Raw genomic sequence first — 25,879 nt, 5'->3', positions numbered from 1 at the left:
TGCCTGGGTTGGCTTTGAACCTCAGCCTCCAGAGTAGCTAGGATTATAGGCATAATGCACTGACACCTGGCCACAACATTGGTTTTTTTACTGGCAAATTTAGTTATTGGTAAAAAGGTGTCTTTAATAGTCTTGCCAGAAGTGTTTCAACTTAATTAACTTTTTGAAGGATTAAGTCTTTGTTACTCTGAGTTTTTGCCATTATTTTTCTGTTCTTAGTTTCATTACTTTCTGCTCTTGCCTTTATTATTTACTTTATTCTGCTTGGTCTGGGTTTATTTGGCTTTTTTCCCCTAGTCTCTTTAAGTAGCAACTTAGATTATGGACTTAAGTCTTTTCCAATGTAAGCATTTAGTGCCACAGATTTCCCTCTTAGGACTGCTTTCATTATGACCTACATACTTGATGTGTGTTATTTTCATCCAGCTAATGAATGTTTTATTTCCTTGGGAATTATTCTTTTAATCCATGGATTATTTAGAAGCATTGCTAGTTTCCAAATTTGAAAAATCTTATCTTTTTATTATTGATTTGTTATTGATTCCATTGTAATCAGAGAATGAAATTTGTATGAGTTAGCACTTCAAATTTATTAGGTTTTGGCCCATTGGGCAGTTTCTGTTGTTATTTTCACTTCTATGGGTTCACACTATATAGCATGCTAGTGTTGGATAGACTGTTTTATAAACGTAGCTGGATGATGTGGTTAAATTTTCTATATCATTGATGTGTTTTTATCTACTTGTCCTATCAGCTGTTAAGGGGGAAGTGTTGAAATCTCCAACTGTAATGGTAGATTTATCAGCATTAGAGTTTCTGGTCTTTGTTTAATTTTATTGATAAATGAGGATGGGCTAGGGCCACATCGTTTTTTTACACAATCTAACTGTAGCAAATTGCCTAATAATTTTGTCCTCAAGGCTGCCCCTTACTTTGTTAAGAGCTGGATTTTCTTTTCTCCCTCCTTCCCCCACCTCTCTTTCTGTCTCTCTCTTTCTCTTTTTTGTGGGTCATAGGGCTTGGACTGGGCCTGGGTGTTATACCTGAGCTCTTTAGCTCAAGGCTATCACCCTACCCATGATCTAAGCCCCACTTCCTGTTTTCTAGTGGTTAATTGGAAATAAGAGTGTCAGGTCCTTTTGTGCCTGAGCTGGCTTTGAACCTTGATCCTCAGATCTCAGCCTCCTGAGTAGCTAGGATTACAGGCATGAACCACCACGCCCAGCTAAGAGCTGGATTTTCTTGACAATACTCTCTCCATGCTCTTTGGCATTTTAGGGTGCCGGTCTTCTTCACAAGAAAAAGAAAGCCAAAGAACCTGGTAGCTCACATTGTAATCCTAGCTATTAAGGAGGCTGAGATCCAAGGATTACAGTTCAAAGCCAACCAAGGCAGCCAAGTCTATGAGACTCTTATCTCCAATTTACCAACAGAATGCCATAAGCAGATTTGTGGCTCACGTGAAAAAAATAAAGTGAAGACTCAGGACCCTGAGTTCAAGCCCCAGTACTAGTAGAGAGAAGGGGGTGGGGTGGGCGAAGAAATTCAAGGAAACCCAATTCTCTGTTATTAATGGTGTTTCTAAATCCCTAGCCTGTCTACCTTTTCCCACCTTTCAGGTTCTGCTTGTATACTTGTTTTTAAATATAGTACCTATTTCTTCTTGGCTTTTTGGCTAAGAGAAAGGGTAAGTGGAGTGTCTAGAGGTTTTAGCTATATTTAGTGGGGAAAGGAGAGAAAAGTAAGCATATTCCATCTCCCCAGAAATGGAAGTCTGCAATGAGTTTCAATGCTCATTTACAGGGGAGATTATTTTGAGTGCTTTTCTTTGGGGAACAGGGCTGAATTATCCAACATCCCTCAGACACAGATCCCTGCTCCCTAGAGCTCCTGAGGGAGAAGGGACACCCCATGAGAAGGAAGGAGGACCCGTCTCAGCAGCATGGCACAGTGATGCCCTGGGTCTCAGTCCCTCTGAGAGCCATGGCTGAGAGGAAACTTTGCTGGCTACCCAGCCTGACACACAAGCCAGCTGACTGCTCTCTAGCTCCCAAATTAAACCATCTGAGCTCCCCCTTACATCCACTGTGCATCTATGCCCCATGCAGACCCTCCTGTGGCCACCAGAGTTATTTGAACTGTTCCTTTTATTAAATTTGATTCCATTAAATAACTGGCTAATGGTTCTCAGCAAGACAAATTGGGTTTGCTCTGACCTCATCTGCATAAGAGCAGCTGGGAATTTGTTCTTGATTTGTTTGGGACCACACCAGTGGGCTCTGTGCTGGCTTCTGACACCATACTGCACCCTGCATCCTGACCCACTTCCTCACTGGCAGTAGTGTGGGCTGTGGCTGTCTGTGGGGTTGGGTTGTTACTTTGGTCATAGCTGGTGGGCAGTCGAGTCCAGCCCTGCTGGAAGACTTCGTGGAGTAGGTCCAGCAAGGTATGGCAGCAGTCAGGGAAAGCTAAACAGATCTAGAGAAAGTACTAAAAACACTCAGAGAGGAGCCCTAAGCTGCCTCTGAGGCAAAGAACCATAGAGAACCACCCAGCTGCTACAGTTGTGTCCTAAATGTTGAGCCACCCAGAATCCCAAAGACACTTTAGTCAACTGCTGATGATGTTCCATCCCTCACACCAATGGAGTGGATGGTTTCCTTAAAGCCAGGCAGACCCAGGTGCAAGGTGCAGACTACCCATACTTAGACCTGTGAATTTGAAGAATTCATGTCAGTCTTAGGGCCGTAACCCTGACTCCCTAATAGTTAGGTTTCCTAACACGCATGTGCGCGCGCGCGCACACACACACACACACACACACACACAGATACAAAGATATCATTTCTTTCCTATTGAGTCTTGCTAGCCAATATTTGGCAAGTTCATAAACTATGTCAACATCCAGGTATAAGAAGAACATTAGGCATGTGCTGGTGGCTGATTCCTGTAATCCTAGCTACTCAGGAGGTTGAGATCAGAGGATCACATTTGAAGCCAGCCCTAAGATTCTTATCTGTGATTAATCAAATAGCAGGAACTAAAGCTGTGGTAGAATACCAGCCTTGAGCACAAAAGCTCAGAAACAGTCTAGGCCCTGAGTTCAAGCCCTATGGTCAGCACCAAAAAAAAAAAAAATTGGGAAAAAGAAAGGAAGAAAGAAGAAAGGAAGGAAGGAAAAAAGGAAGAGAGAGATGGAGGGAGGGAGGAACAAAGAAGAAGAGAGAAAGAAAAGGAATATGAACTATGAGTCTGTGGCTCACACCTACAAACCTAGCTATTTAATAGGCTGAGGTCTGAGGATCATCATTTGAAGCCAGCCTGGACAGGAAAGTCGATGAGACTCTTTTTTTTGCCAGTCCTGGGCTTGAACTCAGGACCTGAGCACTGTCCTAGGGCTTTCTCAAGGCTAAAGTTCTACTATTTGAGCCACAGCACCATTTCCTGCTTTTTCTATGTATTTGGTACTGAGGAATCAAACCTGGGACTTTGTGCATGCAAGGCAAACACTCTACCACTAAGCCAAGCTCCCGGCCCCCATGAGACTCTTGTCTACAGTTAAGCACCCCCCAAAGAGCTAGAAGTTGAACAAATGGTGGCATAAGTGGCAGAGTACCAGTCTTGAATAGCTCAGGGATACAAATCAGGTCCCGAGTTCAAGCTCCAGGACTGCCACAAAAAGAAGAAGGAGGAGGAAGAGGAGGAGGAGGAGAAGGAGGGGGAGGAGGAGGAGGAGGAGGAGAAATAAGAAGAAACTGAGTCCCTGGGCCCCATGGCTGTGTGTTGAGGCGGGGGTTCCCCAGTGTGGTGGCTACAGTGGTGACAGACAGGAAGGAAGCAGATGCTTTGAGCTTTCTTCCTCTCTTCCCCTTGGCTGGAAGGAGTGCTGCTCAGTGTGGGAGAAAACCAGGGGTTGGGTAGATCTCCTGGGAGATATGGCAGCAACAGTCCCATCTGTAGCCCCAGAGTACCTGTGGGTCCTGGTAAAGTGAGGCCAAGCCTGTTGTCATCTTGTTCTACCTGCTTGACTCGCCACCACTGGGGGCATTTGGCAGAACAACACTTGTTCTTTTAGTATTCAACCCTGGAGAAGCGACTACAGAGATCTGAATAAAGAAGCAGTGTGGCCATTATTGAACCATTGGCATCATTCACGCGTTCATTCATTCATTTTATTACTTTATTTGGCTGTACCGGCTTTGAAATCAGAGCTAACTTAACATTTGCTAGTTCAGTGCTCTACCACTTGAGCTGATCCCCCAGCCTATTGTGCTTTTTTAGATCGGGTCTTAAACTTTTTGCCTGGGCTGGCCCTGCGCCAGGATCCTTCTTATCTCTACCTTCTAAGTAGCTAGGATTACAGGTGTGCTCGAGTGCAACTGGCTTGATTTGCAGATGAACTATTTCGACAAGCAGCATGCTCTGGCCTCTGAAAATGTAAGAGCTGCATTATAAAAACATAATTGGGTTGGGCACTGGTGGCTCATGCTTGTAATCCTTGCTGCTCAGAAGGCTGATATCTGAGGATCGTAGTTCCAAGCTAGCCTTGGTAGAAAGGTTCATGAGACTCTTATTTCCAGTTAACAACAAAAAGGCAGAAGTAGAGCTGTGGCTCACGTGGTAGAACGCCGGCCTTAAGCACAAAAATATCAGGGACAGAACCCAGGCCCAGCACGCGCACACACGCACACACACACACACACACACACACACACACACACTCCAAAAACAAAACAAAAACAACAAAAATCATAGCTGCAGTAAGAAGCCCAGCTTACAGCTCATTGAACAGCCTTCTTGGTAAACAGAAACAGATGGCTGGGACCCCTTTCCTGGGTTTGCTGAGGGGCTCTGCTGTGGGCTGCTTGTGTCTGCAAGCAATGTCATAGCTCTGTCCAGCGGCCAGGCCAGCTGTCAGCCTGCAGTGCCACACTCTGAGCATGTGCTCCCCTCAGCCAGATCCCAGAGGACACTGCGTGGAGCTTCCTAGAGGCTGAAGAGCACAGTATGAATATTGCATGAATAATAATGACCCTACCACTTAGCGGTTATGCAACGCTTTCCTCTTCCATAATACTTTACCATCATTAATTAGTTATTCTGCAATGTTCCCAGCCTCCCTGCTCTCTGCAAAGGCAGACCCAGAGCTTCATGGGAGCAAATAGGTCTGCTCTGGTTGGCAGCTCAAGGATCCTAATGGACCGAGGCCTTAGATTTCCTCTTCTTCAGTGAACACATGTGCATGTACACCCCTTCCCCATCTGAACTGGAGAGAGGCAAAGATGGCAGAAACCCATTCCCCCACTGAGTGGAGGATGGGTGGGCATTCCAGCCATTGATCCACCTTGTATGGCCTCTCTTGGGCAAGCACTGCTCACATCATCCCTCTTTAGCTTGGCTCCCTGGAAATGTCAGCTGATCCCTGGCCAGATGTGGCTTGATGTGCCCACACCAAGTATCTTTGTCCTGGTCAGAATGTACACAGGACCGGTGGGCACTTCCATCTACTGTCTTTTCTTCGCAGACCCTACAGCCTACTGCTTCTGCCTTGGACCTAAGTCAGTGCCTGCCTCCAGCCCCTCCATTAGCTGGGAAAAGTATTGATTCGTTTGGCTTCTGTGAGCTGAGTGTTTGAATCCAAGCGTGTGAATCTTTAAGAATTAATTAGAAAAGATTGCTCAGGAGAAACAAAAGAGCAAAGTGGGTACAAGTTTTTGACTGTCTGGTCACCCACCATTATCATTCTCCTCTTAATTATGGTGCTATTTCTGGAAGCTAGAGACATCCACTTACACTTTGTAGCTTCCCTTGGCCTCTCTGTCTGCTGAGTGACCTTCACTGGCCCCTGCTTCCTGTTCCTAGCCAGGGTGGCCATGTCCTGGCTACCTACAGAAGCACTGACCCTGAGAACTCTGGCAACCCCAGCCTTTAGTGCTCACCGTGGCATGGGCCAAGGGGAAACACACAGAGGTAGCCTAGTAGGCAAAATATGTAGACAAGGCTAAGCCATTTGGACCTAAGGAGTGTGTCACCATCTTTTGTGTGTCTACAGTCCCTCAAGCCAAGCATGGGACCCTCTCTCCTGGGCTTGGTCCTTCATCCGTCCACAATGCCAGTGGATGCCACAACATCAGTGCCCTGAGCCACCTTCTCTAGTTCCCAAGTCTTCAGCAACCCTTGTCAGCCTCCTGGCCTTTGTTCCTGCTTCTCTTTCCACCTGCACAAGTTCCCTGCCTGCCCCCTCGAGCCCTGCCCACTCTCTTTCTTCACTGGTTCCCCTTGGTCCTTAATTTAAATAATTCAGGGTGTCCTCTAGGCTGGCCAATCATGGTGGACTTCCTGTGTTAAGAGAGGTATTCTGTACTCACTGCCCATCTTCCCAGGGGCCACTGGGAGCCTTCAGCTGCGTTTGTGGAGCTAGTGAGTGCTCTGACTCTTTGCAAGTGCTCCTTCTTCAGTGGAGAGGACTCTGAGAACCAATAGAGTGAATGCTTCCCTAAAGTCTCTCTGCCTTCTCTTGTTTTGTTTTGTTTTTGTCTTGTTTTATTTCTTTGTTTTGTTTTGTGACCCTCCCAGAATGTCTGGAAGGTCTGAGTTCAGCCATCAAGTCTAGGTCCTTTCAGAGAAAAAATGAAGCCGAAAAAGCCTTGGGTTGGGGGGGGTTGGAGGAGGAGGGGGCGTCCTGTTTACTTATTTGTCTGTGAGAACTGCACAGGAAGAGCAATTTCAGATGGTTTCCAGGCTTGTGGTGGGGCATGTGAGGTTTCTGAAGATCATAATGGTAGAAGGCTCTAGAAGCTCGTGAAAGCCACCCCATCCTGGGCAGTGGTAATGGGAGAGGAATGTAATCACGGTAGAGTCACATAGCCATGGCATTTTGCTGTGATGAGGGCTGAGGCATGCTGCATGGCATTGAGAGCGCCAAGCAAGCTCAGGAAGGGCTGCAAGGTCCAGGGCTGTGGGCCTGGCTGTTTAGTCCTGGGCACTCACTCCTAAATATCCAGAAGGGCTAGAGCTGCCAGCTCCCAACCAAACCAGCCCAGAATTAGAAACGTGGGCCTTGTGCTCTGCTCTCACCTCTTAAGCCAGCTGTCATTTCTAAGAGTCGCAGGGTTAAAAAGACAGAAATGAAGCCAGGTGCTGATGGTTTATACCTGTAATCTTAGCTACTCAGGAGGCTGAGATGTGAGGATTGAGGCTTGAAGCCAGCCAGGGGCAAGAAAATCTGTGAGACTTAGCTACAATTAACCACCATAAAGCCAAAAGTGGTGCTGGGGCACAAGTGGTAGAGCTCTAGTTTTGAGTGGAACAAAAGCTCAGGGACAGCACCCAGGACCTGAACTCAAGCCCTAGAACTGACATAATAAAATAAAAAGCAGAGATGGCAGAGCTGCTTTGCAAAGTCTGTTTATGCCTCCAGATCTGGGAGGAAAAGGAGGTCTAGAAGCAAACAGTAATGAGCAACTCGAACGGACTATGTGATTCCTGTTGCAAAGGTCAGCTGTGTGCCTAGGCCCCGAGCCCCTGGGGAAGATGGAGAAAATGAACGCTTGCTAGGGGGGTGCAAGTACAGTGCTATCACTCCATCTGCCTCTGTGGGTGCACTTGACTTGGCCTTGAAGCCCCACGTTACTCGGCCTTGCTGACTTGATCTTATCGCTTCCAGTCACTTCTGGTTGAAGTGTTCAGCAGCTTGGGGGTGACTGTGCAGTCAGTTCAGGACTCTTCACGTATCACCCAATCTGGGCGAGAAGCAGCTAACCTGCATCCTTGCTGTCCTCTATGCCACAGAGTGAGCTTTGGGCCAGCCAGTGGTGGAAGAAAGGAGATACAATCACCTGGCAGGCACGATTTAGGACCGGCAGAGTAAAGACGGGGCCTCTGTGCTAGGTCTTGAAGAGTGAGTAAAATCTTTCCACAGGGCCGAGGGAAAGGTACTGTATCAACATGGCATGTGCAAAGGCCCAGAGAGGCTGAGTTGCTTTGCCTGCCCATCTTCCTCAGTTCATTGCATTGTTATGTACCCCTTTATAGCCAGTGTTTTCCATGCTCACCCCAGCTTTACCAATGCGATCTTCAATGACTCTGCCGCAGGAAGGTCACCACGACTCTTCAGATTGCCTACGACAGTGACTGAGCTAATTAATAAAAGGAAGGCTGTTTTGTTTTCATTGAAGCAACTGAGAAGTCCAGGGAGATAATGGCCCAAGTCAGCTTCATGTACGGCTTGATCCAGGGGCCCCAAAGCTGTCATTGGAACTTTATCTCATCTCTACTCTCTTTCCAGTGGGAACATCTCTCTCAGAAAGTTCTCACCAACTCCTGGGCAGCTCTGGCTTTCACTCAGTCCTATAGAGACCCTGTATGCCACCATCTCCTATCCTAGTCCCAGACATGAGTCTTACTGGCCTAAAATGGTTCACTTGTCCCACCCCTTGACCAATCACTGTCGACAGAAAGAAGAAATATGCTAATGAGTCGTGCTGATTCTACCTGCCATCCTGACGCTGGGACCTTGATGATCGCTGGAAGTAATTGCTGGAGAAAAATCAGGCTGCCTCTAAGCACAGAAGGGGTTAAGGATCAGCTACTTAGCAAATATTTACCCCCAGACATCTCATTCAAACTCCCTCCAACTTATTAGTTGCTCTCCCTTCATCAAGAAGGTGCTGATAGGACCTGTGATACCCTCAGCTTTTCCTGAGTGAAATTCTTGTCTTTTCTACCCCCTGCCCCATGAACTTCTGGGCAGGGAGCATGCGTCTGTGATTGTTCTTGGCCCTGCTCAGGGCACCCAGGGCTCCACTGGCACTTCCTGTAGGACTCTTGCTTATGTGTGAATGTTGTAGAAGATGCTGACATGTGACACCTCGTTAACTGGGGATGTGGGGAATTCATGAGATCTAAAGTTAGGAGTAGTCCCACAACACTGAAGTCCCGAGAAGAACCCAGCCCGGCATCCTTGCCCTATTTTTAGTTTAGATACTTACGGAATGACATCTGAGTGCTTGCACACCTGCTCGCCCACCACCGGAGTCACACGGCCTGATTCTGCCCAAATAAGGGTGGTAGAGTGTCAGTCCTTCTGAGAGACGAGGGTGGGCTCAACAGGTGGATAGTGCAGAAAGGCTTGGATGCGTGGGTCAGATACCAAATCAAATCCATGCTATGCCTTGCAGTGTTTCTCCATTCTCCAAGCAGCCTCACCCTCTTCCTCTGTCCCCAGCAAGAGTGTGGCTTCCTCTCCCATCCTCCAGGCCACAAGATCTAAGGACTATTTACCCTCTCTGTTTGGTGTGCTGTTCTTGGGGCTTGACCTCAAAGCCTGGGCACTGTCCCTGAGCTTTTTTTGCTCAAGGCTAGTACTCTACCACTTGAATCACAGCTCCACTTACAGCGTTTTTGGTAGTTTATTGGCGTGAAGAGTCTTATGAACTTTCCTGCCTGGGCATGCCTTCTGTTTGTGCTCTTACCCCAGCAGAATGTGGAGTCTCTGGCAGGGGACCCCCCTGGTCCCCACCTCACCTCTACTCCCCTTCCCAGAGCCATCCATCCCACAGCTACTTTGTGGAGTCAGACAAAACCAGCCCAGTGATTTTCAGGGCTATCCTCCCCCCCCCTAGCCTGTGACCCTGGCAGGAGGCAGAGTGACACATGGGTGAGTCCCATCCCCCACCCCTGGGCTCCTTAGAGCACAGGTCAGAGCTCTGAGCACAGGCAAGGGCTGCAGAGAGGGGTAGGAGGGAAACGGCTGCCCCCAAGTGGCCATCAGGCCAGCTAGCAGGAATTACAAGCTTGTTGCCTGCAGGCATCTCTCTGGGTCTCCTAGCAGAGCCTCCAAAGTGGGGACACAGAATGAAGGGGGGAGAAGGGGGGTCAGAGGGGGCTGAGCTGAGAGCCCCAGCTGTGGATTCTTGTCACAGGAGGGAATGGAAAGAGCTGTGTTTTCAGGACAACAAAGTCGGCAGTGATCTGGAGGAGGAGGAAGGCAGGACAGAGCAGGGCCTAGAAGCTATCAGGGAGACCAGAGCAGGGCAGGGGTCTCCCCAACATTGTTGATCGGAGCCACCCTCAGTCGGGTGGGTGAACGTGGCTCCACTGTAGCATCACTCTGGGACCCCCCCCCCCGACACACACACTTGCTTCTTTCTTTGGCCCCGCTGCATCTCCAGCTGGTTCACAGTGGTCATGGCATGTGCTCCACACTAGCCAGTCAGCATGGGGTCCAGGCAGGGTGTCCATGGGTGAGGGGCCAGGGCAGGTGGCCACGCTGGGACCTGGATTGTAGGGGCAATGCCTGGCCCTTCTTGCAGAGAGAGACAGCTGTGTGGACTGTGGGGTTCACATGTTGCTCCAAGGCTGTGGTGTCAGTCCCCAAACCCTGCTCTCACCCATGTAACACCAAGGGAGACCCAGATGAATGGAAAGAGGCAATATAATGGTGCTGACCCTGAGATTTTTCACTCAAGGGAAGCCCTCTACCACTTGAGCCACAGCTTCACTTCCAGCTTTTCAGTGGTGGTTAACTGGAAACAAGAGTCTCACAAACTTTCCTGCCTAGGTTGACTTTGAACCACGATTTTCAGATCTCAGCCTCCTAAATAGCTAGGATGGCAGGAGTGAGCCGCCAGTGGCTGGCCTGGTGTGGGTTTTAAGGAAGGCACCGAGATAGCAGTGAGGCTCCAGGACTATGTGATACCCAGGAGCCAGCTAGAATCCCCCTACTCTTCTCCAATCCAGCACTGGGTGTCTAACCACACTCGGGCTTTTCTTTCTTTTTTTCCATATATTTTTTATTGTAATTAATAGAAGGGGTACATGATATTTGCCAGATAGATGGTGCATTAATTCCCATACATTGATACCCTTTCTCATGTCTTGGTCCCCATTTCCCTCCCCCCACCCCCTCCCCTCATCTTATTTTCCCCCACTCCCTATCCAATTTCAAATAACCAAATACAAATATATCCGATATATCAGGTAACAAAGTGAGATGCTGTAACAATATGAGATAACCAAGGGACAGCAAAAGAGATGAGAGATAACATAGTACCTTAAGAACAACAATCACTCATTATCTGGCTTTTCTTTCTTGCAGATGTTGGAGGAGCTCAAATGCTGGCCACTGGCAAGTCAGCAGAGGTTGAGACTGGTAGGTAGTCTGCCATCTTGTCCATGCGTGAGTGGGGGTTTGGTCTCCTGCTGGTCAGCACACAGGTCATGTTCACCTGTAGGCCCATCTGAGTGGCTAGCACAGCTTTCTCCTGGGAGCCAGGTCTGTGGTAGAGCCTACCCTAAATCAAGAGAACACAAGCAGCAGGTCTGCTCTCTATGGCTGATTGACAGCTCCAGTACCCACAATGCCTTGGTCTCCAGCTGTGTGCCCCTCGGTGGTGGGTTCAGCACATTGTCTTACTACCAGCTCAGGACCCGGACATCCACACCTCAGGCTGGCCACGCTGGCAAGGTTTGATCTGCAAATCTCTTCCTCTGCGAAGCCTCTGGACTCCCCAGTCCCCCAAACCATAGCAGATTCTGTCATGTGACTCTCATGACTTCTTTGCCTGCCTTCCCCTGCTGACTCCAGGCCCCCCCCAAACTTGAACTCACAGAATCACCATATTCCAGGCGCAAACACATACTCCGTACATGAAGGAAGGAAGGAAGGAAGGAAGGAAGGAAGGAAGGAAGGAAGGAAGGAAGGACTAATGAAGTCAGAGATACAAGAAGCCAGAGTAATAATCCACCCATCACCAGGGTTGAACTGAGTCAACCTGGAACTACTGGGAACAGATTCCCACAGATGGAGACCAGGGATGGGGTTCCAGACACAGGGACGCACGGAGAACGAGGCCATCCATGGCAGGTTGTGGTGTGGAGGGGCAGGGGCCAGTGCAGGATTCTAGACACCATCCAAAGCCACTGGAAATCCTGGAAGAGTTGTACCTGAGCTGTGAGTGTCTCCTCTCTGGGCTGCAGATTTCAAATATGCTGTCATCAGAACTGCCTTGGGATTTGCCATCTTGGCTGGCTTTCTGGTCTTGAAGATCTGCATGATCAGAAAGCACCTGTCTGATAACGACTCTTCAGACCCCAAGAGCACCCCACTGTGCTCCAGTGGTAAGCCCCCCCCCCTTGAGATGCCAGGCATCTCACACCCAGGTCACCTGGCCCAACGGAGGGAAGTGTATTAGTCAGCTTGTGTCAACTGTAACAAAAGACCCAAGGCAGTCAATCTATAAAAGATGAGGGGTTCAAATCCACCCACAGTTTGCTTTGTTCTTGTTTTTGTTTGTTTCTTTTGGTTTTTTTTTTTTGCCAGTTTTGGGGCTTGAACTCAGGGCCTGAGCACTGTCCATGGGCTTTCTCAAGGCTGGAGCTCTACCACTTGAGCCACAGCACCACTTCCTGCTTTTTCTATATATGTGGAACCAATGGATGGAACCCAGGTCTTCATGCATGCTAGGCAAGCACTCTACCACTAGGCCAAACTCCTGGCCTCGTAGGTTTGTTGTTGTTGTGTGTTTGTGCCCTTGTAGGGCTTGAACTCAGGGTCTCATGTTCTCACTTGGCTTTTGTTTTTCCTCAGGGCTGGTGTTCTACCATTTGGGCCATACTTCTACTACCTCCATTTCTGCCTTTTTTTTTTCCTGGTTCATTGGAACTGAGATTCTTGTGGACTTTTCTGGCCTGGCTGGCTTTGAACTATGACTATCAGAGCTCATTGCCTATCTTGGCTCACAGTTTGAAAGTTTCAGTCCAGGATTGATTAACTCTGTGGCTCTGGGACTTTAGGGTGGCACAAAATATCATGGAAGGTGTGTGTGGTGGAGGAAAGTGGTTTATCTCATAGTCACATTGAGAGAGAGTGAGAGAGAGAGAGAGAGAGAGAGACAGAGAGAGAGAGACAGAGACAGAGACAGAGACAGAGACACAGAGAGACACAGAGAGACACAGAGACAGAGACACAGAGACAGAGACACAGAGAACATAGACAGAGAGACAGAGAGAGACAGAGAGAGAGAGAGGAGCTTCATAATCCCACTTGAATGCTCTTCTCTGAACCCTCAGACCTCCCACTAGGTCTCACCCTCAAATGTTCCATCATGGCCTGCTTAGGGACTATGTCTAACCCAGAAAACTTTTAATGGTGTCCTGTATAGCCACTCAGCTTGAGCACTGAGGATAATTCCATGTCAGTGACAAGGAAGAACAAAAGCCAGAGCACAGAGCCCAACACACTCCAGGCAGGAGAGATAAAGTGGCCTCTTTCTCCGTCTCTCTTTCTCTGTCTCTCTTTCTCTTTCTCTCTGTCTCTGTCTGTCTGTCTGTCTCTGTCTGTCTGTCTGTCTCTCTCTCACTCTCTTTCTCTCTCTCTCCCTCCCTCCCTTCCTCTCTTACATTACCCTCCACCCCCACTCCCTCTGTGTTTTGTTTTGTGTTGTTTGCTGGCCTTAAGGCTTGAACTCTGGGACTGGGCACTGTCTCTGAGCTTGGGTGCTCAAGGCTAGTTCTCTGCTTGAGCCACTGCTTTACTTCCAGTTTTTGTGGCAAGTTAGAGATAAGAGTTTCAGGGACTTTTCTGCCTGAGCTGGCTTTGAACATTGATCTTCCCATCTCAGCCTCCTGAGTAGCTAGGACCATAGGCGTGATCACTAGCTCCTGAACTCTGTCTTTTTGTCCACATCCTCCCTCCCTCTGTGTCTGTCTCTCTGTCTCTTGCAGCTGTGCTTTGTCTCTCTCTTATGCTTTTCTGTTCCATTGCTGCTGACATTCCTGAGAGCTATGTCTCCTGGAGAAAGATGGGAAGAAGATGGGAAGTTGGCTTTGTGCAGGAATTTGTTTCCTTAATTCAAGGATGCAACTGTGAGATGAGCCCAAGCATGGCGGATATTGATGCTGTGATGTCAGCCAAACCGCACAAGCCCTGCTCAGAGCCATGCAGAGTGGCCTCTCATGATCCAGGCCTTGTCTTGCGTGGGAGAGCAGCGGTGCAGTTCACGTCCTAAGGACCTGCAAGACACGGGCCTCCTTGAGTGGAAGCTGAGCCGTCAGCATGACAGTGAACTAGCAGATTGCAACACTGATTTGCATTCCTCTGTCCCCAAATATCACTACAATGCATCTGTGGTTGCATCAGATTTTTTTCTTGTTGTTCTGGGGGGTGGATGACAGGGCCTGAGCACATCAGCCAAGCCTCTGCCTCTGAGATGTGTTTCCAGCTTCCTTAAGTAGACTTGATGCTATGACTGTAAATGTTCTGTGAGGTGTTTTTGTGCCTTTACAGAATGTTGACTGGAAATTTTGACTATAAAGATATACGGAACCGGGTGTTGTCGGTTCACACTTGTAATTCTGGCTGTTCAGGAGGCTGAGGTCTGAGGATCATAGGTTTGAAGCCAGCCTAAGCAGAAAAGTCTATGAAATTCTTGTCTCCAATTAACCAGCAAAAAGCCAGAAGAGGAAGTATTGCTCAGGTGGTAGAATGTCTGCCTTGAGTGGAAAAAGCCAAGCAAGGATTTGAGGCCCTGAGTTCAAGTCCCAGAATTGGTACATGTGCACACACACACACACACACACACACACACACACACACACACACACACACAAGGGGGGGTGGTTCTGGGCCAGAGGATGGATGCTGCATGGTAGGATTTCCAAGGTACTGAATTCTTGGTACTTGTCCAGATGTGAGGGGCTCCATTCCTCTGAGCCACCGATTTTGCCATGGTTTTTGTATCTCTATCATGAAGGGAAGGAAACAGCCTCATATCACCCCTACAGTCCTCTTCAGGATGTTAGTAAAGAAGGAAGCCCCAGGCTGCACGTAGAAGGAAGATTTGGGGTGACAAGCAAGCTCTAGGGATTGCTTAGTCCCATTTCCATGCCAATTTAGGGAGGCCAGCAACGGGACCTCAACAGAGATGCATTTACTGTGATAAAGGCCAGACTGGGTGCCCCCTGTAGTCTACCTTCCGAGAGTGACCAATCCAGAGCCTCTTAGCACTGCCCTCCTGACACCAGCCATCGGTGTCCCTGAGAGAATGGGCCAGAGTCATGGGACTCCTTTCTAATGCCCTGTTTTCTTTGTCTAGACACTGCTGTGCGCAAGAGGAAAAACTCCAGGTAAGATGGCTACAGCACATCAGCGGGGACTCGTGGATCTCTTGTCTTTCTGTGGTCCTGGTTCTCATTCAGGGTAGAGTGACATGTCTTCCCTTTCTCACTCTCCCCTTCTTTGCACCAGTGGGCAGGTGTCATGAGAGTGGGCACTACAAACTGCAGTCATCACAGCCAGGCGCTGGTGGCTGGTGCCTGTAATCTCAGCTGTCAGGCTGAGATGGGAGGATGGAGTCTGAAGCCAGCCCAGTCAGGGATTTCTGTGCAGCGCTTACCTGGAGCTGACCACCAAAAACTGCCAGAATAAATAGGTCTGGCTCTGGGCCAGGTACTGGGCAAAGAGGAAGCTACAGAGGACTCTAGGTTGCCCAGTGAGGAGCCAGAGCAAGACTAAGCATGTATGTCTTGAGTCTTTGGGTTGCTGGGGGTGCATAGCCTACTGGGAAGCATGTGTATAAGCGGGTGGATGGAGCTTGGATTGATGCAGAAGAAAGAGGAAAGCTTCTAGGGGCAGAGAGGCCCTGACACACGTAGGCATGTTTGGCTTATTGTGGAATACACAAAATTATTATTTTTTTGAGACCTGTAGGCTAAAGGAAAGTATTTTTCATAATCCAGGCAGACAGGGTGGATCAGGTGCTTTCAACAGTTATTCAAAACAAATATTTGAAGCTGGGTGTTGGCGGCTCATGCCTATAATCCTAGCTACTCGTGAGGGTGAGATCTGAAGATTGAGGTTCAAAGCCAGCCCGGGCAGGGCATTCATAAGACTCATCTCCAATGAACACTTAAAAAAGCCACAAATGGAGCTGTTGCTCAAGTGATAGAGTGTTAACCTTGAGTTAAAAAAAAAAATACTCAACGACAGTGCCTAGGCCCTAAGTTCCAGCCCTAAGACAAGAATTTTTTTTTCTTTGCCAGACCTGAGCTTGAGCTCAGGGCCTGAGCACTGTCCTTGGACTTTCTCATGGCTAGAGCTCTACCACTTGAGCCTCAGCACCATTTCCGGCTTTTTTCTACGTATGTGGTACCGAGGAATTGAACCCGGGTCTTCATGCATGTTAGGCAAGCACTTTAACCACTAGGCCAAACTCCTAGCCCCCCCCCTTTTTTTTTAAAGAAAGCCAATTGCTGGAGAAGGAAGAAGAGGAGCTGGAGGAAGGCAGGAAGGGAAGAATAGAGACTTAAGAAAGAGGAAGTAGGCACAGTTTCCAAAACCAACACTAGAGGGAGTCAGTGTGAGTCAGGAAGAGGTTAGACCCCAAAGAAGCATGTTTTATTGTAACCTAATAATTTCTCCAAATGGTTGGTTGGCTGGGCATAAATGGTGTACATTGTAATACCAGCTACTCAGGTGGCAACGATAGGAGGATCTTGGTTCATAGTCAGCCAGGAAAAAGTTAGTGAGATGATGGTGATGATGGTGATGATGACGATGATGATGATGATGATGATGATGATGATGATGATGATGATGATGATGATGACAACGACGATGTCAATGAAGGCTCGGCACCTGGCTCAGATGGTAAAGTGTTTGTTAGCAAGCTTACAGAACTTGAGTTCAAGCCCTAATGAATGAAAATGATAATTTCTTGTGTGCCTGTGACATCTGGCTTCTGTCCATGGAGATGGAGCCTTGCAGACGTCTCTGCCCTCCTAGTCTCAGTCTCTCACACAGCTTGGGATGAGAGGCAGGTCCCACACTGCCCAGCTACAGGCTATGAAGGATTCCAGAGAACTTTTCTACCTGATTCTCCCAGTTCCAGGCTCCCAAATACATGTTGCTTCTTTTGCTTTTTCTCTGTATTCTCATTTATTTTTTGGTTGGCCCACATGAAAATCAGTGCAGGCATCATGGTATTTCACTCTTAAATCCACCACTGTTATGTCTCCCATAGTCACAATACAAAGGCCATTTCTGAGATGAATGCTAATTCTGTAATGTCACTAATTTCCCTGTCTGTAGTCACATTTCTCCAATTGTGTTTAGAGTAGCCTTTTATTGAGCTACTTATTCAATGTAGAAAGTGTAATTGGATTTGATTTTATCTCTTTTTACTCAGTACTGGACAATTTCTGCCTTTTCCTTACCATTTTATCATCAGTTTGGAAGGAACTAACCCTTGTTTAATTTGTCTCATAAAAATTTCCCATTTTATAGATTTGTTTGATTGTTTCCTGTTCCCACATATGGAGATCCAGACAATGTGTTGTTGTTGTGTTGGTTTTGGTCAAAAAGACTACAAAGGGATGGAAAGGGAAAGGGAAAAGAAAGGATAGGAGGAAAGGGGAGGGGAGGGCAAAGGAGAGTGGGGATGGGAAGGGAGAGGAAGGGACAGGAGAGGAGGGGACTGGAGGGAAAAGGAGGGAGGGGAGAGGAGGGGCGGGAAGGGAAGGAGAGGAAAGGGAAAAGGTGGGAAGGGACAGAAAGGAGGGGAGGGAAGGAGTGGGAAAAGGTGGGATGGGAGGGGAGGGAAGGAGAGGGGAAGACAAAGGAGAGTGAGGGGGGAAGGAAGGGGAGGGGAGAAGAGGGGAGGGCAGGGAAAAGGAGGGAGGGGAGAGAAGGGGAGGGGAGGGAAAAGGAGGGAGGGGAGAGGAGAGAAAGGATAGAGTGGGGAAGGAGGGGAACAGAGGGAAGGGAAGGGATAAGAAGGGGAAGGAAAAGGAGGGTGAGGAGAGAAAGGGAGGGGAGGGGAGGGAAAAGGAGGGTGGGGAGGGGAAGGCAGGGGAGGAGAGAGGGAGGGGAGCTTGGTTTTGTGCATCTTTTGTGGTACTGAGTGAGCAGGCACATGGCTGTAGCCACCCACCCACACTGCTGGAGATGCTTCACTGCCTTCTGCACCATAAGAGGCTACAATGCTTCCCAATGAAGGTGGCAAATAATCCAAGGGCTACTGCTTTGAGATTCGTATGACCATTTGACCAGCCCCGGCTCCTCAGTACTGACTTCCTATCTGTTCGTGTTCTGTGCCCCAATGGGTTTTGGCTCTTGGTGGATACAGAGTTACTGAGTTTTCAATCCTAATACTTCGTCTAGGGTTTTAAAAATATATCCTACGTAATTGTTCAAGAGGGTGTTTCAGCCAGGCATGGGTAGCTCACACCTGCAATCCTGGCTATGCAGGAGATTGAGATAAGAGGATCCTGGTTCAAAACAGCCTAGACAGAAGAGTCCACAAGACGCTTAACTCCAACTGGCCACCAAAAAGGAAAAAGTTGGAAACAGAGGTATGGCTCAAGTGTAGAGTGCCAGCCTTGAGTGAAAACGAGAGCACCCAGGACCTGATCTCAAGTCCCACTGCCAGCACACATGCACACATACACACATATGCGCATGTACACACAAGAAAGGAACTCCTCCTCCAGGAAGACAATAGGGCACTGGTTAAACCCAATTCCCTATCCATCACGTGACCAAGAGGGCACCAACTTCAGTAGTTTGTTGTTATTTGGCTGGTTGGAGATAGGTGTCTCACAGTTTTGTCTGCCTTAGCTGGTCTTGAACCTTGATTCTCAGATCTCAGCCCCTTGGGGAATTAGGATTCTAGAGCCACAGATCTCTCACTCTTTCTAATTTTTTTTGTCAGTCATGGGGCTTGAACTCGGAGCCTAGGCACTGTCCCCATGCTCTTTTGCTCAAGGTTAGTGCTCTACTACTTTGAGCCACAGCTCCAGTGCTGGTTTTTTGGTGGCTAATTGGAGGTAGTCTCATAGACTTTCCTGCCCTGGGTGCTCAGATCTCAGCCTCCTGAGTAGCTAGGCTTAGAGATGTGAGCTACCTGTGCCCAGCTCACTTTTCTCCTCATGCCACCCCAGGGTGACCTGCAGTCAGAAGTCATCTCTTTGTCTAGTCATCAGATGCTTCCGCAGTCTCTGCCTAGCTAACCGTTTACTGCAAGTTGTGCCTGGCTTCCTGGTGGCTGGAAGACTCACTGGTTCAAAGCCACTGTGTGTTGGACAACAACCTCATCCACCAAGAATTCTGGCACAGGCACTTCCGTGCTCAGAGCTGCCGTCAGCTGTGGGAAGACGCATTCCCTGCTTCCCCATCTCCCAGGCATCAGCACCTCAAGTGCAGAAGCTGACAAAGGTGCAGCCCCTTAATATGCTCTGTGTAGCAATGACTGAAGACCCTTTTAACACGGGGCTTGATAAGACAATCAGCAGGATCAACACTGTTTCAGCCTCGTGTCTAGACAGGACAATCTGTCAGCTTGGGTTCTTATGAACCCATTATCCTTTAAGGGAGATATACAAACTCTTGACAAAGCTGGTAGTTCTCACTTAAAATTCTTTCCTTTACTTCTTTCCACTTCTCTCAGCATGCCTTAGTCTTTAGGAAAAAAATATTAGTGTCTATTAATCTTAAAAATATTAGTTTCTATTAGTTATACAATTAATGAATGGGTTTCATAGCTGGCAGCTGTGGCTCATGCCTTTTAATTATAATGACTCAGGAGTCTGAGATCTGAGGATCATGGTTCCAATCCAGCCCAGGCAGGAAAGTCTGTGCAACTCTTTAGCTGATTGCCAAAAAGCAGGAAATGGAGCTGTGGTTCAAATGGTAGGATCTTGAGAGAAAAAGCTAAGTGAGAGTGCAAGGCCCTGAATCCAAGCACAAGTACCCAGAGTTCAAATCCCAGTATCATACCTACAAAAGGAAGAAAGATGGCTGGGAATTTGGCCTAGTGGTAGGAGTGCTTGTCTAGCATGCATAAAGACCCGGGTTCAATTCCTTGGTACCACATACATAGAAAAAGCCAGAAGTGTTCAAGCGGTAGAGCACTAGCCTTGAGAAAGCCCAAGGACAGTGGTTAGGCCCTGAGCTCAATCCCCGAGACTGGCAAAAAAAAGGAAGGAAGGAAGAAAGGAAGGAAGGAAGAAAGGAAGGAAGGAAGGAAGGAAGGAAGGAAGGAAGGAAAGGAGGAAGGGAGGGAGGAAGGGAAGGAAAGAAAGAAAGAAAGAGGACATCATGTTCTATGTATGTTCCTATAGCTCTTGTTAGACTGAAAGAGGCCATGAAGATACAGACAGGAGTGGCTGGACTTCAGCACAGGTTTTGTTTGGGAGATGGAGCCTGTTGAGAATCACCAGCAGAAGAACCCAGTGCTTCTTAAGGACTGGGACTCTTTTGTGGTTGATCAGTGGAAAAGTAGCAAGAGGCTCATTCAGATTGAGGAATTAGGCATGGTTTTGGTCCATGAAGTGTTGCCAGGCTAGCTGGCCTGGACTGTGCAGGGAAAGAGGAAGAGGTGAGGTGGTGAGGCTGCTCTCACATGACTAGAATGGGTGGCCCAGAAACGCTAACAGATCTCTCCCCTTCTTTCCCATAGCATCAGCGCAGATATGGATTCTTTAACTGAAGACTCCAACCATATTTCCCACAAATATGCCCTCCTGACTGGGAAAGCACTGCTTTCCTCTCAGACCTCAAAATGGATGGGATTTGGTCATCTCAGGTCTGGCTGGACAGAAAACAATCACAGGGTGATCTGAAAAAGTGACTTCCTTCCCTTGGGAGCCCCTGGTCCCAGGCCTGTGTTGCCCAAGGAGATACCCCATTATGCCACCCCTCTGTCCATGAGCCTTCATCCCTGCTTGATTTGTAGCACACAAGCTGCATACAAAGCTTAGGGCACAGTCAGTTGACGAGTAAGTCTTTCAGAGGTTTCTCTTCCTTTCCAGCGATGCTCAGGTGATTGAGCTGTGAGCAGAGCATTGGCTGTCTGGACAATTGCCCAAAGCTACAGCCTCAGCAACCTGTTGAATTGAAAAGCCTGCTGTAGCAATGGGGCTTCAGTAGACTCAAGTGTGAGAAGCAAATCCTAAAAGGACTAGAATCAAGAATGTCTTCTATTCTTCAGCAAGAAGCTAGCCGACCAGAGCGCCTAGACAAAGATGGAAGCCAACATGGGTTCCCCCACGAGGGAATTCTTTGTGCTTCTAACTGGTGGTGCGTTCAGGCCTGGTGGAAAGAGCCCTAGCACCCTGGACGAAGCCTAGGGTCCAGTTTCCTCATCCTCACCATCTTACCACAGTTAAGATGAATTTTCTAGAACTTTTAGCCTCATCGTTTTAGCTACCACGTTAAATCCATTCCCTGTGAACATCCAGAAAAACTTTGAGAAGATGACCAATCATTGTCAAGGGCCAACAAGGGAAGACCGACTTTCTGTAACAAGATGGCTGCCTCAGCTGGAGAAAGGGTTCTAGACAGCTGTGGCCAAGACTGGCAGCTATGTGGCCCTTCAAATAAAAGGAGCAGCAAAGAATTAAGGGGGAAAATTTAAGGGGGATGTGTGTCTCATAGAGAACACCACAAATGTAAGCGATTATTGTTCTCCTCCTGTCATTATTTTATGGAGATTATCACAATCTGTGTGGCATATGCAAGAAAGACAGGACTGGCAGAGAAACTTACCTCATTCTATTATTATTCATAGTCAAAGGTTCTGAGGCACAAATAAATGTTCCCCCTTCCTTCTATTTGTGTGTGTGTGTGTGTGTGTGTGTGTGTGTGTGTGTGTGTGATGCGTGCAAGTGTGCCAGTACTTGTGCTTGAGCTCAGGGCCCTGCACTATGGCTTAGCTTGTTTTGCTCAAGTGCTCTACTGCATGAGCAACACCTCCACTTCTACTTTTTACTGGTTACTTGGAGATACAAGGTTCTTGGATTTGTCTGCCTGGCCTGGCCTCTAACCTTGATCCTCATATCTCAGTTTCCTGAGTAGCTAGGATAAGAGGAATGAATCACCAACCAGCACCTGGCCTTCACCTTGATTTCTAACCGTTCTCTAGAAGGAATTCTGTAAACCTCCAGGTGGCCCTGTAGATAGGCTCTCTTTGGATTGGCGTCTCCTCCTCATATGTAATGGCAGTTAAGCTCTTATTTCAAAACAAAGTGCTGAGTTATGATAATTTGCTTCAATTCCCAGGGCGTCTTTTGTCTGACTTGATAACAATGTTTTTCATTAGCAGCCTTTGTTAACTGATCACCTAAAGCAGCAATGCGTTCCTCATAAGCAATTTTCTGTGTGTAAGATAGAATAAACCATCTTGGAAGAGATCTGTTAATTGATTTGCTTCTTTTAGCAGCCTTTTAATTAAGACAGCTGGTTGGTGAATGGCAGAACCACTGGTGAGTTAAAGGTGAACGGGTTCTGGTTCCCTGTCCATTGTTGTATGTCCCATACACAGCATTTGCTGTTGTCAGATTTTATTTTAGCCCCAAGTGCAGAACAGAGAGTGGTGTGTGCCATTTATTTTTATTTTTTTGCTACTCCTGAAGCTTGAACCCAGGGCCTGAGCACTGTCCTTGGGCTTTCTCAAGGCCAGTGCTCTGCCACTTGAGCCACAGCACCATTTCTGACTTTTCTGTGTGTGTGTAATATAGAGGAATCCATCCCAGGGCTTCATGCATGCTAAGCAAGCACTCTACCACTAAGCAATGCTTCTGGCCCAATGTGTGCCATTTAACTGACAGAGTTACATCCTGAGAAATTCAGTGTTCAGTGTTTCTGTAATGGGGGAAATGCCATAGTGTTTTTAGACAAACTCACATGATTCTGTCACTAAACAATTGGATCTTACAGGACTGCTGTTATTTTGAAGCCCATTGTTGGCTGCACTGTCATTTGTGCTGTGTGCGGAGGGCCAGCAGGCCGCCTTGGGCAGTGAAGGGCAGCATCATTGGGAAGCCGCATGGACGGGGCACATTGCCCCCTGTGGCGCCCTAGCTTAACTTTCCATGCCTAAACTTCTTCCCAAAAGTCCTCCCCACCCTGCCAGAAATCCCCTCAACCCGCTCCGGATGGCTCCTTCTGGATGAGGGTCCAGGGACCAGCAGCTATTAGAATTATTTGGAGGTTTTTATTTTTTTGCCAGTCCTGGGGCTTGAACTCAGGGCCTGAGCACTGTCCTTGGACATTTTTTGCTCAAGGCTAGAGTTCTGCCACTTGAGCCACAGCACCACTTCCAGCTTTTTCTGTGTATGTGTACTGAGGTGTCGAACCGAGGGCTTTGTGCATGCTAGGTGAGCACTCTACCACCAGGCTATGCTCTAAACTCTATTTGGAGTTTCTTTTTTCTTTCTTTTTTTCTGGAAGGGGGCAGTGGTCATGGCCTGGGCGCTGTCCCTGAGCTCTTCAGCTCAAGGCTACCAGTCTACCCCACTTCCCCTTTTCTAGTGATTAATTGTAGATAAGAGTCTCTCGGCTTTGTATTGCCTGGGATGGCTTTGAACCTTGATCCTCAGATCTCAGCCTCCTGAGTAGCTAGGATTACAGGTGTGAGCCACCACAGCTGGATATTTGGAGTTTCTTGATCAACTTGACCTTGGGCCAAGGCTAATCCAGCATGGTTATTTCATTCTGTGTCCAGGAAATATACAACTAGGCACCAGTGATGAGCTTGCTTTCTGGTCCAGTGTGACTCTGAGCCCCCAATGCACATGCAGTTCCCTTGTAATGGTTTGGGGAATACCAAGCCCTAAGGGCAGACTCTAAGTGATTCACCCTCTCTGGGAGGGAAGAGAACAGCCAGTTCTTCAGTGTTAGGTGTAGGCCTCAGGTGACAGCTGCAGCCAGGATCCGACGGCACATCTGGTGACTGAAGTGTCCAGGGCTCAGTGTCTGGTCGAGGGGGTCATGTGGGAGAGTTACTAGACAAGGCCAAGGAATGAATCAAGCCAGGTGCTAGTATTTCACATCTGTAATCCTAGCTTCTTAGGAGGCTGTCATCTGAGAATCATGGTTTGAAGCCAGGCCAGACAGGAAAGGCTATGAGACTCTTACTAGCCACTAAAAAGCCAGAAATAGAGCTGTGGCTCAAGTAGTAGAAAACTAGTTTTGAACAACAACAATAACAGCAAATCTCAGAGATAGAGATAGCACCAGGCCCTGACATCCTGGAATTGGTGCATGCACGGGCACACACTTGTAAGATACATAAGTTGGTAAGTTGTTTTTTTTTTTTTTTGCCAGTCCTAGGGCTTTGAACTCAGGGCTTGAGCACTGTCCTTGGGCTTTCTCAAGGCTAGAACTCTACCACTTGAGCCATTGCACCACTTTTGGCTTTTATTTTCTATGATATGGTACCGAGGAATCGAACTCTGGTCTTCATGCATGCTAGGCAAGCACTCTACCACCAGGCCCCAAGCTGGTTTCTTTTTTGCAGATTCCTTTTAAACACCAAAGATTGATATCAACAATGCATGACAACATCAAGCAGGTAGACATGAAAATACGGAACTGATTTTTTTTTTCCAATGAGTCCTTATCACATAGTATACTTGTCTCAGTCTAAGCAAGCAGACAATGTGGCTGGAACTGGAGTGAGGAAGTTCAAATGCAAGTGATAGAAAGGTTATGGGATGGGAGTTAGAGGGAGAAATGCCTGTAATGGCCTAGGGACAGGCTTTGGCCAGGAGGGAACAGAAGAGGAAGCCATGATTCTGCTCCCAAAGCTGGGAGCCTTTGACTTGGCTAGGGCCCATCCAAGAGCCACTGGCTTGGGGAAGGGTCAAAGCAGAGACACACAGTGCTCTGGTGTCAGAAAACACACACAGAAGAGATAGATTTTTGGCAGGGAAATTTACATTTGCATAGAAGGGTGCCCTACCATTCTCTCCAGAGCCAGCCAGATAGGCGCACTGGAATGGGGCTGGAAATGAGGTTGTTGATGTTTACAGTTGGAGGTTGGTAAAGTTAGTGGAAACTTCCCACTCAAAAGGGTGACGAGATCTATTCTTTAAATTTTTCTCCTTTTTTTGACTTACTGCTTACAAACAACACAGATGAGAGCTACAGTTTGAAATCAAGCAGCCCATAATTCCTAGAACTATCAGGACACAGCCTGGTGCAGTGGCTCACACCTATAATCCTAGCTACTCAGGAGGTTGAGATCTGAGGATCTCGGTTCAAAGCCAGTCTGGGGGCACCAAAGTCGGTCACACTCTTATCTCCAATTAACCACTAGAAATCCAGAAGTGGTGCTGTGGCTCAAGGGGTAGAGCAGTAGCCTTGAGCTGAACAGTTCAGGGACAACGCCCAGGCCAGAGTTCAAATCCCACGACAAAAAAAAGAAAAATAAATATCAGCACAGAATGGTGACTGGTTACAAGATGGAGACACTTTGGTTTGACAGCCAAGATTGCTTTTCTCACAATCTATAGCCATGTCCTTACTTAAACCTTTAGGGAAGGAACCAAGACAGGCTGTATTTGCAGGGAACAAGCTTCCTATTTCTGTGGGGTTTATATCCAAGTATTGGGGTTACAAGGGCTTATGTGGACAATCAGCACATTCTTGGAAACTCATGAGATGAAAGGAAGTCTCTGTCCTCCCCAAGAAACATCTGCCGAAGAGCCAGGTACCAGTGCCTCACGCCTGTAGTCCCAGCTGCTCAAGGAAGCAGGAGGTCTGAGGGATCCATGTTCGAAGCCAGCCTGGGCAGGGAAGTCTGTGAGACTCTTAGCTCCCATTAACCACTGGAAAACCAGAAGTGGTACTGTGGCTCAAAGAGGTAGAGTGCTAGTTTTGAACAAAAACTCGGGGATAGTGCAAAGGCTCTGAGTCCAAACCCCATGACTAACAAAAAAAAATAAAGAAATGAAGTAAAGTCTGCAAGAAGGGGTGCTTAGATGAGAGAGGCTGTGCCCAGAAGAGTCCAGAAGATCAAGCTGGGAAGATGGTCCCAGACAGATGACCTACATGGCATACATTTAGGATGTGCTCAGAGCACAGCCTGCTGACCGCTGC

The 25,879-nt window shown here is 47.9% G+C and overlaps 1 protein-coding gene across 1 annotated transcript; it reads left to right on the top strand.

Annotated features, from left to right (window-relative positions):
* Positions 1-9,654: 9,654 nt before the first annotated feature.
* Positions 9,655-15,263, top strand: Tmem273 (transmembrane protein 273). The gene is made up of 5 exons (XM_090345545.1): positions 9,655-9,658; positions 11,060-11,152; positions 11,980-12,120; positions 15,096-15,126; positions 15,248-15,263. Exons 1-5 carry the CDS (start codon positions 9,655-9,657, stop codon positions 15,261-15,263), a joined length of 285 nt encoding a protein of 94 aa, XP_090201671.1.
* Positions 15,264-25,879: the final 10,616 nt, after the last annotated feature.

Source organism: Megascapheus bottae, chromosome 15 (assembly GCF_031878675.1).
Source record: "Megascapheus bottae isolate mThoBot1 chromosome 15, mThoBot2.hap1, whole genome shotgun sequence".
NCBI classification, from domain to species: Eukaryota; Metazoa; Chordata; class Mammalia; order Rodentia; family Geomyidae; genus Megascapheus; species Megascapheus bottae.
The sequence above is the reverse complement of the archived record's forward strand: the minus strand, read 5'-3'. Positions and strand labels throughout refer to the sequence as shown.

What these genes read in the sequence shown, in the direction of transcription:
- Tmem273 (XM_090345545.1), top strand. An exon ending in GTCAGCAGAGGTTGAGACTG is followed by an intron (nt 11,153 to 11,979) that starts GTAGGTAGTCTG and finishes TCTGGGCTGCAG; the next exon opens with ATTTCAAATATGCTGTCATC. An exon ending in CACCCCACTGTGCTCCAGTG is followed by an intron (nt 12,121 to 15,095) that starts GTAAGCCCCCCC and finishes TTCTTTGTCTAG; the next exon opens with ACACTGCTGTGCGCAAGAGG.